The sequence below is a fragment of the Stegodyphus dumicola genome, chromosome 7, assembly GCF_044657685.1.
Source record: "Stegodyphus dumicola isolate Sdum_Otavi_A_Nest chromosome 7, ASM4465768v1".
NCBI classification, from domain to species: domain Eukaryota; kingdom Metazoa; phylum Arthropoda; class Arachnida; order Araneae; family Eresidae; genus Stegodyphus; species Stegodyphus dumicola.
In genome coordinates this window covers 116,266,715-116,278,666 of record NC_140774.1, presented here as the reverse complement: position 1 = coordinate 116,278,666, position 11,952 = coordinate 116,266,715, and the positions used below count along the sequence as shown (strand labels likewise).

General features: G+C 30.8%; 1 protein-coding gene across 1 annotated transcript in view; it reads right to left on the bottom strand.

Annotated features, from left to right (window-relative positions):
- Positions 1–2,880: 2,880 nt before the first annotated feature.
- LOC118190184 (beta-1,4-glucuronyltransferase 1-like) overlaps positions 2,881–11,952 on the bottom strand; it is a 61,041-nt gene continuing 51,969 nt past the window's right edge. The window contains exon 3 of the mRNA XM_035360860.2: positions 2,881–5,089. Coding sequence (XP_035216751.1) covers positions 4,895–5,089 — 195 coding nt within the window. The 3' untranslated portion in view covers positions 2,881–4,894. The remainder of the gene's footprint in view (positions 5,090–11,952) is intronic.

Below are 11,952 nucleotides of genomic sequence, written 5' to 3'. Positions count from 1 at the left end.
TATTTCCTAGCACCGATTAGGATCTTCTCATCCCTCAGAAATCGAATCTACAAAAAGAATGTAATGGACGAATATCTGGATGACTAAGATGTTTGTCTACAAACTGGACGAAGAGAAATTTTAGCACGCTTCTCTACATATGGATCAGTTCTCACTTTGAGTCAAAGAGATGAAAATATTGCGAGGTTTATAATAATATTTTCAGCAACAATTTGAGTTTCAAATAAACCTCTCTTTTTGTCTGAACATTAATCTCCTTAAGAAATAATTCAGATTTAGGTACAGTCACAAGTATGCAAATTTTAAACGTGGCTATTTGGACAGGCAGTGAGAGTAAGAAGACGCAGAGAGCTAGTAAAATTAACAAAATTAAGTTGAACAACTGCCGCCAAGTTTTTATTAGTGCAGTTCTCTATTATGAATCCTTGGGATATAAAAGATTTCATAAGTGTATAATTCCGAGCCTATGCAGAATTCGGGGAGTGTTGCATTTTCCCAGACTTATTACATTAATTAGAGAATTGCTTGCTTTGAGCCCATGACTTAAAATTACGTTAAGTCGTTTATTTAATGTCTATTATTTCTGATGGCTGCAGGTTAGCAATTTAAGTAAGTAGTTATAGCAATTTAATAATGAATATTTTTTGTTTTTTTTAATTATTATCGCTATTTCTAGAAAACTAACTAGTATAGGAATTATAATTTGCTTTGCAGCTCTTATGTCAACGCCTATGCTAGTTAATGAGTTACAGACAATTTTATAAACCTCCATTAATTTCGAGAGCTATCGCCCGCAAGTCCCTCATCTTAAGGTATAAAAACAACTTTTGGTTAAGAAAGAGTTTTTAGGCAATTTTATGTCGAGAGGTTTATATTAGAAGACTAACATTTTCGCTACTATATGTAACATCACTATTATTGCAGTAGATCACGTAATAAGTAAAATAATTTCTCAGGTTAGGTTAGGTTATTTAATCACGGCAAAACCTCGAAGGCTATCGGCCTAAGGGGAGGGATGCCTTCGTGCAGGACGTTTTAAGGGAAACTGGCTCGTATACATGTTACACATGAGGAAAACCTCGAAAACACCCATGCAGCCAGCCCGTTCGCGGGATTCGAACCTCGACCGGACTACCAGTAAAACAACTTCTCAATAAGGAAAAAAAGAGAAGAATATGGTTTATGAGGGTTTTAGTTATATAGAACATAATAATCTATTTCTATTAGAGCAATGTTATACAACGTCTTTCAAAACTTACTTTTTTTAAAAATTTGTCGTAGTTGTCTTGGATTACGAAATTTCAGTAATAAACGATAATTAGTAAGGCTTATTTAATTTTAATATTAGGTATTTCTTGTATAATATTATTTCCAAAGTTTATAAGGAAAGTTAACATGAATGAAATAATGAACAGTTGCTTTTTCGGAATAGCACAAGTTATAAATTGCACAGCTCAGATATTTGCTTTTTGATGTGCATTATTTAAAATTTGGAATTTATGTGACAGTTGTTAAATGGTTTAAGTGATTTTCTCTCAAATTTCATGTAATTCATTAATTATCCTCAATAACATTGAAAGTTTCGTTATAAAACTTTTAATGTGTTAGCATTTATTTATTCGAATATTTTTCGAGTTTTTCTTTTCTTTATACTTTCTTTCAAATGTCTTAATAAGATCGTAAATAATATTTTATAACTTGTAAATAATAATTTTCATGAAAATTATTGATCACTTGTATACTTTATTGATTAATTACAACATTCTTTACAAAGTATAATAGTTTTCAAGTAAGCCATGCTTTTAAGTAAATAAGCATGGCTTACTTAAAAATTACAATTTCAATTATATTTATTTAAATTAATAAATATAATTGTGAGATACGAAAATTTGAAATATAAAATATCTTTCAATATGGTAATAAAGAAAACAGAAAGTAATCTGAAAATAAATAGTGCAGTAATCTCTAAATATTGAAAGGCAACCCGGAGAAGATTAATATGTGTCGAAAAACAATGTAAATTTTTTGTATGTTATTAACGACAATGATATTTTTAAGTCACTTAACAAAAGTTTGTCCTGACATTTGCTTCTTAAAGTATTATGGAAGTACTTAGATTATTAATTTCAGTTTAGTTCCGTAGAATAGTGATTAATTTACTTCATCTAATTGATATTAGAATTATCTAGGGAATATTAAATGGATATCAACTAATCAAAGGCTGTTTTTTATTTCAAATTTGTGCATAGCTGACGAAGTGTTTTTAAGAAATATTTTGATGTATTTTTGAACATCATTTTTTTAAGAATAGCACAAACGTCATTTGGATTTCACTTTATCATTCAACAAACACTTTAAATTTACAAGACAAAATTTATGTTAAGCTCTACTTACAAGAAATTACAAATTTATTGTTATTGAACTTGAATTTCTTTGCAATGAAATAATGACGGCTTATGAATTTACTAAAGATGGCACTTAATATATCCTTTACATGTAAAGGATTTTAGAAAATTTTAAAGACATTTTAGCGGTTGATTAAAAATTTCTAAATAAGATTGTAAGGTTAAGCATTTCAATTCAGAACTTTTTGTTTGTTTGAATATCACAACCGCTTCTTTGAAATTCTCTTAACGAAAGAAATGTATCAGTTTTTAAAAGCAATTTTGAGAAGTAATGTTGCTGTACTAAACTAATAAAGTCAATAAATCAACTTCTTTTAACGGTCATTTAATGTAAAATATGTAATTATTTTTTTCTAATTTTAACAATAATTATAAAAAATTTCCTTTTGGAAATTTCAGCTAGCTAAATCATCTCTGGGCTCAGTTAAAATTAAATATTCGGAGTAAATGATAACAGCAATAAGAAAATCAAATAGACATGAAATAAAATACTCTATTATCTACTTTTACATACATGTTCAGCGATTAGTTCTTTCAACATATGCATTAATTTATTATACAGAAAGGCTAGAAAATTTTGTACAAAAACCAAAGAAAGTCATCCTAGTATAGTGACGACGAACCTTGTAGATTGGCATGTCAAACAATTGGAAAATGCCTAATATAACTCAATAGCTAGTACTCCTTTTTCAAAAACCTGCAGTACTTCCTTACACATTCTTTTAATAACGTTCGGAACAACAAAGCATTTTATATTGAGTCATAATCAGCTTTATTTATATAGACTCTGTATACTGATAAAAATTGTTTTATTATGCAAATGATTTATTTCACGCTTTGGTTTGGTAATATTCAAATCAATAGAATGATTTCTAGTTCACCAAAGAACATTAAATAACGTAATATATTGACAAAGTTAGTAACATATACAAAGAGGAAACAAATTTCTTGCAATGATATTAAATTGTGTTACATATCATGTACTGAAGTTTCAAACAATTATAAAAATCAGGTACGAATAAAACAAACTCAGAGATAATAGTAATTAATGGAAAAGATCTAAACTATGTTCTTACAGCATACTAAATGAACAACAGGAAAACTACAGCTATGCAAAAGAGAGAAAAAAGTAAAAGAGAAATCAGTGGTTTTTGATAGAGGATACAATATGAAACCTGATATTTTGGCTTAAATGATTAAATGGAAGCATATTCGCAATTTTGATAGTAATTTGAACTGGTATGAAAAAAATATAGTGTATTTGGTATAACCATTAATGCGAGTTGCTATCCAGCATTTTCTGAATTAATGCCCTTGAAACTAAATAACTCAATTTAGATCTTGGTGGCTGCTATCAAACTAACGTATTCCCTCCTACGTATATATCCTCAAAGATTTTTACACTAGCGGTATGTTCTTTGGAAGGTCATTTTCGGACTGTTGAACAATACTTTTACATTTGAAAAAAAAAACAAAAAAATTCTGGATATGGCAAAAGATAAGAAATCTGCAAAGTCCAGATCCAAAGGAATGAAAGTACATGTTGTTTTCTTCCAAAAATTGATGGATGCTCTTAGCCTGTTGGGCCAATACATTATTCAGGTAGAGAAGCCATTTAACGATCCCACACACTGAAACATCTTTTTCTCAGTTAGGGCGTGGTTGTTAGAAATTATCGGAAAATAGGGAAGGAGTGAACAACCAGTGTAATGAGTAGGTATGGTTTCATCATGAGTCTGAAAAACGGTCTCATGATGAACAGAAAACGGTGACGATCTAGATCTCGTCACCATTTTCTGGCTTACCTTGTGTTCTTTGATCGAGCTATATAAAACACTCTTGTTGTACTGCCACAGAACTTGCGGAATTTCACCAAATTCTAAGCAAATTTTGATGCATAAATTGTTTTTTATTCGTAGAAAATTTATCTAAAAAAGAACGATTAAAATATATAATAGACAGCACAATACACCGCTGCAACTTAAAAGCTGTTCCATGTAACAACAAACTGCTTAGTATACCTAAAGACAGGTGAGTTCTGAATACGTATTATTCCAATACTCGACTTACATGAATTGCAAATGGCGGAACTATCTGCAGAATTTTGGTCAGCATCACATTTGATAACAATAAAATAATTCAATTTAATTATTAGCTGCAGAAATGTAAAAGCTAGTTTGAACAGTAGATGACAGAGACAACCGATGATTTCGGATGCTCTTGTACGTCAATATCAAATTGTAAGACTTATGTAATAGATTATCATATATCACTATTGATATACTTCTCACAGGTTCGCCAGCACTGACTAGGAATAGTTACATATTTAAATAAATTATATGCCTTAAATATCTCATAGTTCCATGTTAAAAATAATTAAGAATAAATATATCCAATTATGAAATGAAATGTCACGATAAGAAAAATTCTCTATGAAAATAAATAATTTTAGGTATCTTGAATTCAGTTCGGCTTCTTGGTCGGCTTGCTCAGGATCGGTTTTTCGTTTGCGATCGGTATTTAACTGCCATTTCGTGCTTAAAACGCGTGAACTGCTTTCGGTTGATAATATTTTGTCGTTCTCTCCAAGCACCTCGGCCTCTTTTGTTTTGCACACCTCTGTGAACTGCAAATGCTGGATTCAGAACCCACAGCTCAAATCCCGCCAGATGCATTTCAAAGACCTAAAAAAATATAGCAAAAGTGTATGTTAATAGAAGTTACATATTGAAATATGTTGATGATAAAACCAAAATATTAAATTGTATAAGAGATAAATGACGCTAAATTAAAAATAAAGTTTGAAATCAATAGGTGTTTAACAGAGTTTTTCTGAAATTTATTGTTCCAAAGATCATTTTTCTATCTGAACCTGATGAGAAGATTTTAGCATGTTATAGTTTAAGCTATTAGATAGCTTCTTTCAGATTAAACACATATATATCTTTCTTATTTTAAAAATTATACACTCTTAATTTTTGAAGACTATGCAAAATAGCTAGAAAAATCGGCATTGAGTACGTGTTAAACATTTTTGAGTGCAATATAATGCGAGACAGATCTCTATGATGAAGCTCACAGTTTAAAAAATAGTCAATAAAATAATGAATATTATTGACTATTAAATAATGAATATTATTTTATGATAAATATAGATTTTATTATATATTACTATATTTTTATAAAATCTATATTTATCATAAAATAAAAACACATTATATAATATATAATGTGTTTAATATGTGGTATCAGTATCAATTACCATATTCATGAGTTTTGTAGATTTAATACTAGCCCAGTATTCCCATTTTTCTCTTTCATTTACATTCTCAAAATATTTTAACCCTAATAAAAAAACTCTTTATTTTTTATACTTTATTAAGCATTGTCCAGCAGTGACATTAAGGTTGTATATAAACATTGTCTAAATGAGTTCAAGAGATGAAGCGTCGTTATGATATCATTTTGTACATACTTCAGTTATCAAAGCTCAGTGGCCTTTAGAATAAGAGGTGACCTTCAATGAAAGCCTAAAAGGGATACCTTTTGTATCCCTGTTTAGAGAGGCTGAAATGGGCCGATTTTCAAATACGTTTCACCTGACAAAGCCTGAAATGGAACATAACCTGAATATAATCGAGTGGTATTAAGGAGTGAACGGGACGCTGTATGACGCTGCCTATCATAAAGGAAGTGACACCTCTATGATAGACATATACCTTTATGGAAATTACTTTTTAAGTTAAACATTTCAAAACAGAGAGAGCATTTTTATATTGGATTAATTTTTCGACTTACTTTTTTTCTTGGCGAACACTGACCGCTTTGCACAAAGGTACCGGCACTTTTGTAACAATGCATTGGTACGAAGGCCTCTCGATTAAGTGATTTCCTTACTTTGCAGTTCTTGATTGCAATTTAAAATGTGTACTGATGAAAAAATTCGGTCGTATTATTTATCTCCTACTTCCAGTATATTCAGTGTTTTATATTTCCAAGAATCGAATGACTTATTGTATTTTGTTATTGTATAGTCAACAGAAGTTCTATTTCTGTTATCGTGGTTTGTCTTGTAGATAAAATATAGCTCAAATTCTAATGTTTAGTTATTATCTATTGGTGTGCTAGTGTCTTTTGAAATGATTTGGTAAGGACTTACTTAGTAGGATAAATTATTAAATATGTATTCTAATTAGCAAATAGTTAGACCATAGGACAGAAGTTATCAAAATTTAAAAGATGAAAATGTGTCTTTTATAAGGTCGGTCACTTAGAGATCACTCTAATAGTTAACATATAGTTCAAGACAGATATTTCTAATTATAGTAATTTTTGCTTGCAAGAAATAGCATCAATACTTGATTGAAAATAATTTTACAGTTGAACTAATGTTAGGAATTCATTTCATTGCATTGACAGTACAATAAGATTATATAATGATAAAAAATAAGCTTTTAAATAATTTAATAAAGACATATAATGTGAGTAAAAGAAGCTAAGGTAATCAATCGTCAATTTGTTTTGAAGAAGTATGCTGGGAAGGTGGGAATTTAAAAAAAAGCCGACACCATCGTAATAAGAGCACATGGTGAGAAAAATAAGCTAAACCTATTGACAACATTACAAAGGTACAAAATGCGCACAGTCACCAGTCACCGTCGCAATGTAATAAAGGCAGATGATTAAAAACTAGCTAAGGGTTCATTAAACAATTGCATAACAAATAACTTATCTTTATTATCATGGTTTACAGAACGTTAAGGACTTATTTTATATTGTGGAATCCACTTCGAATTATATTTACTTTAAAAAACCCCTTCTAATAAAATTTATTTTTATGATAGAAATATCAGATAAAACAAATCAACAGCGTACTAAATTAATTTGCTGTAAAGGAATAGGGTAAAGTATAATAAGGATTTATACTGCTTATTTGCCATTCATCTCTTAACTCCGGCCCCCAGTAGCCAAGGGATAAAGTAAATTATGATTTGTTAGACCTGATATAAGAACAGCCTACTCTTACAGTTTTCAAAATAACAAAAATAATGATTCCCTGCTCTCAGAGTGGTCTTATCTTTAAAAAAAGTCAAGCTAAAAAAACTTCTATAATTTACCTTTTGTATAATTTAAAATCTTTTGTAGCTATATAAAAGTATAAACATCTTTTATTAACTGTAATAATATCATTAAAAAGGGTATATGTTATGCTTTTTAATCACTATTGTTCGTGTGCTCTGAGATTTGAAGGTTTCGTTAGACCCTGTGTGTTAATAATGCACGTGTTTCATAGCTTCTTGTAACATAACGTAACGTGATGCAAAAAACAGAAAAGGTTGATTTTGAAGTTTCTAAAGTATTTATATTTCAAAATTAAAACTATTAATTAATGGGGCAGAGCTATTTATAACTTAACAGAATGACTCAGAATATTATTTATTACTATAAACATATGCACTTTTCAATTCAAGTCTGAGTTTAACATTTTTCAATGCTGTTATCACTGCTGCTTTAAACTACTGTTCTTATCTTACAGCAGATTTGATCCAATTCACCATACCCCAAAATAAGCTGTTCTTACAAAAAATAGTAGCTTTGAAAATCTTAAATATTTTTCTGGTTGATTGCTTTAAATGCAATCAACCTTATATTTCAAATTAATTTCAAATGCTTAGTCTTATATTTCAAATGCTGATATTTTTTTGTGTAAAACTAAAAAACGATTAAGACTGAAAGAAAAATACACCGAAGCTTAGAATACAGACATGGATTACAAAAACAGAATTTTAACGACGTTTAAGATATAGGCTAATTCACGTAGATTTAGGATAATTCATGTCATTTTCTTGAAATGTCATCTTGTTAATATAAATAACAAATATTGTTTCAATGCCTCAGTTTCTGAAACATACATCTGAAGTAAACTACAGATCATGACTAACAAGAAAACTGGGTATGTTAAAATAAATAAACGGAACCTTTGATTTAACTAAGCGAAGTAACATATAATTAATTCTGCACTATACCTAAACATAAATGAATTTCTTTTACGTGTATCAACAAGAGCCAAAAATAATTCCATCCAGTTTAATGCATTTCATTAAGCTAAGAAAAACCTTTTCAATGTCAAAATTCCAAAACATTTTGCATTAATAATGTTATTATCTCAAGTCCATTACCAAAATTAAAATAAGTGCAGCAGTTCAGGAAAGAAAAACTATTAAAAGAATTATATCATAATTACACATAGGAATTGAGGGAAAAAAGAATTTCTCTGGGTGAGTTATTATAATTTCTCGCACGTTTTCGATTAAGCTAATAATTTCCCAACATTCTGATCCTTATTCTTGGCAACGTCAAAAAGGTACATGAAGGATTTTCATGAATCAATTTTTGGCTCCACTATAATACTGACATTTTTTCCCCAGGATTTATGTGACCTTAAAGAAAGGCCATTATTTTGCAGACTGCATATCTCAGCTTCTAAAGAATTGACAACTTAACTTTTAGGAGGGAATAAAATGTTAAGAGATTCTGGCTAGTGCTGTTGGACTTAGCATCATAAAAATTATTCTTGTTGTATAGCTGCCCGTCTATGGGTAATCAAAGATTTTAAAAACATTCTTTCTCTTATTTTTGCTGTATGTACATCGTGTTCACAAATTTCCTTACCTGGATACTTTAGTTTTGTAACTGTTGATATATACTTTAGTTTTGTAACTGTTGATCGTAGACATACATTTCCAGTTAAAAAAAGTTTCAATTATGCAAATATTTATATTAAGGCATTTTTAAATTTAAAAAAATTCAATTATGTAAAAATTACCAAATATGAAATTTTATATGCTTCCTCCATCCGTTTACTGTAACAGTTTACATCGGTATACGTCATTCAACAGTTCCAGATCTTTCGACTTATACCAAAAGGATTAATACCGAACGAACTTTTATATTAAGAAATAAAGGAGAAATAATTAATCTGTTTTAATAAAAGTACCATTGATATTATTATTTCACTGTTTAATACTAAAATATAATGCAGCATGCGAGATGCGACGGAGGACGTGGGCACCACTCCTCTACCAATACGGTTAATCGGGTTACAGCCGAAAACATCGCGGACGAAAACGTCGCGGAGAAAACAATGCAAGGCGAAAACGTCGTGCTACAAAACATCGTGGGAGAAAACATCGCAAAGAGAAAACATCGCAGTTCTAAAACATCGTGGTACAAAACATCGTCGTCGAAAATAAAGCGGTTCAAAACCTTCGCAGTTTAAAAACATCGCCGTCGAAAATATCGTGGTAAAAAATAAAGTATCTACAAATCATCGCATGACGATAACATCGCAGACATGCTTTTTTCAGGCTTTAATAACTGTAAATGGATATTCCCATAATGATTTGTGAGCGCAAGTGATGTAAGGAAGGATAATTTTTACTTTTACATTTTTTTATTAACTAATAAATTTTTGCTGAAAAAATAAGAAGGAAACTCAAGCATAGAAAATTAAATGCAACTTAATAGATTATACTTTTTATGAAAAATTACCTGTAAAAACTTTATAAAATATGATTTATTAATGGTCTTTGTTAGTTAACTATGTCGGTTTAAAATTCTATTAAGTGCTATAAGTTGCATTAATTTTCTATGCTTAAGTTTCCTTCTTATTTTCTCAGCAAAAATTTAATATTTAATAAAAAATATGAAAGTAAAAATTATCCTTCTTTACATCTTGCGCTCACAAATCATTATGGGAATATCCATTTACAGTTATTAAAGCCTGAAAAATGCATGTCTGCGATGTTATCGTCATGCGATGATTTGTAGATACTTTATTTTTTACCACGATATTTTCGACGACGATGTTTTTAAACTGCGAAGTTTTTGAACCGCTTTATTTTCGACGACGATGTTTTGTACCACGATGTTTTCTCTTTCCGATGTTTTCTCCCACGATGTTTTGTAGCACGACGTTTTCGCCTTGCGTTATTTTCTCCGCGATGTTTTTGCCGCGATGTTATCGGCGGACACCGGTTAATCGGTATAGCGCCACGTCCGCCTTTATCTAGATAACCATACGTGTTCATTGTGCTAATATATTAATATATAAACATACATATAATGCAGCAGAAGAAATACATATTGCACATAAATGAAAGATGTGTTTCTGTCATTCGTATGCAGCATTCGAGAATAGGACGTGGCCACAGTAATTATGAAGTCGTCTGACCACAGTAAACCGGGACACTTATCGTCCGGTCCCCACGCGCAACTGCTGAGAAATGTTAACAACTGTCTGGTTTCGATTTCTTTTTCCCTACAGGGCCAACATATGTGTCATCAGTCGCCGTTATTTTCCTTGGCCGACAACTACCAACCTTTCTTATAATTGTACCTGTCGTTCGGAAGACTTTCCAAACTTTTAAAACAAATCTTTTAGCAATTCCAAACGTTTTGGCGACAGATGTCAAACCACTTCCCTCCTCAAGCTGGCCAATTCTGCCTCATATAAAGTGTCCTGATGATTTCTTGCAGACATGTTGTACGTACAATCTCCCTTTCAATTGAAGAATATTGCCTTAAAATGTGACTTTCTTGATTTAAAGTTGTCTTTTACTGCGCACGCTGACTTCTCACGTTTTGCGTGCCCTGACATGCTGGTGCTAATTTGAATGTTCGTTATCTTTCTACTGAGTTGGCTTTTCATTATATTGATCGCAAAAGGCCCTTTTCCACAATTCTGTGGCTGTAATGTTGAAAAATTAATTTGTTGCTTAATTTTTGGCCCTTTTCAACAATTCCATGGCTGAAATGTTAAAAAATGAATTTGTTGCTTAATTTTTGCACACTAGTATAGGTCTCTGAAAGGATGTAAAAGAATCAACAGCAGCATATAAATGAGTAGCGATTCAGTCCAAAAAAAAATGGAAATCCGTTATAGCATTAAATAAATTTCATCGATCACTAAACTGTATTGAAAAAAAGGAAATGAAATTATTCAGTGGTTTAACATCAATACATACAATACGTGCGTAGGAGTAGCACAAAGCTTAAGTCATGACACCACTTTAAATGAGCATTTCATAATTACATACTGTACTGGTAGGTTTTGTTAATTTATGATTTCGCATGACTTCTTGATAAGTGGCATCAGTGTATTTAAAATGAGTTGGTTCGTCCTTGGTATCGCTTTGTATATGTCCGCTCGTAGCGTCTAGTCATTTTTTTTTCTGATGCATGACCATAAAGAACAAAGACTGTCCATGAAATGCTTTTGTTAATGGCGAAAACTGCTGTTAAGATCGTTATTATACTTCGGTAGCTTTTAAAGATGATGTTTCAGTCAGTCGCAAGTGTATGAATGGTTTTGAAGATTGAAAAAATGGCAATAGGGCAAAAAGAGACTAGCAGATTCTGAAGAAACACTTTCTGTCTGACTATTCGTGGGACGAACACTGTGGTGTTTATGAATTCATGCTGTCATCGAATCTTCTTGCGTAGTGCATTTTCTTAGTTTCCATGAATAAAGGAAGCTCTCAAAAAG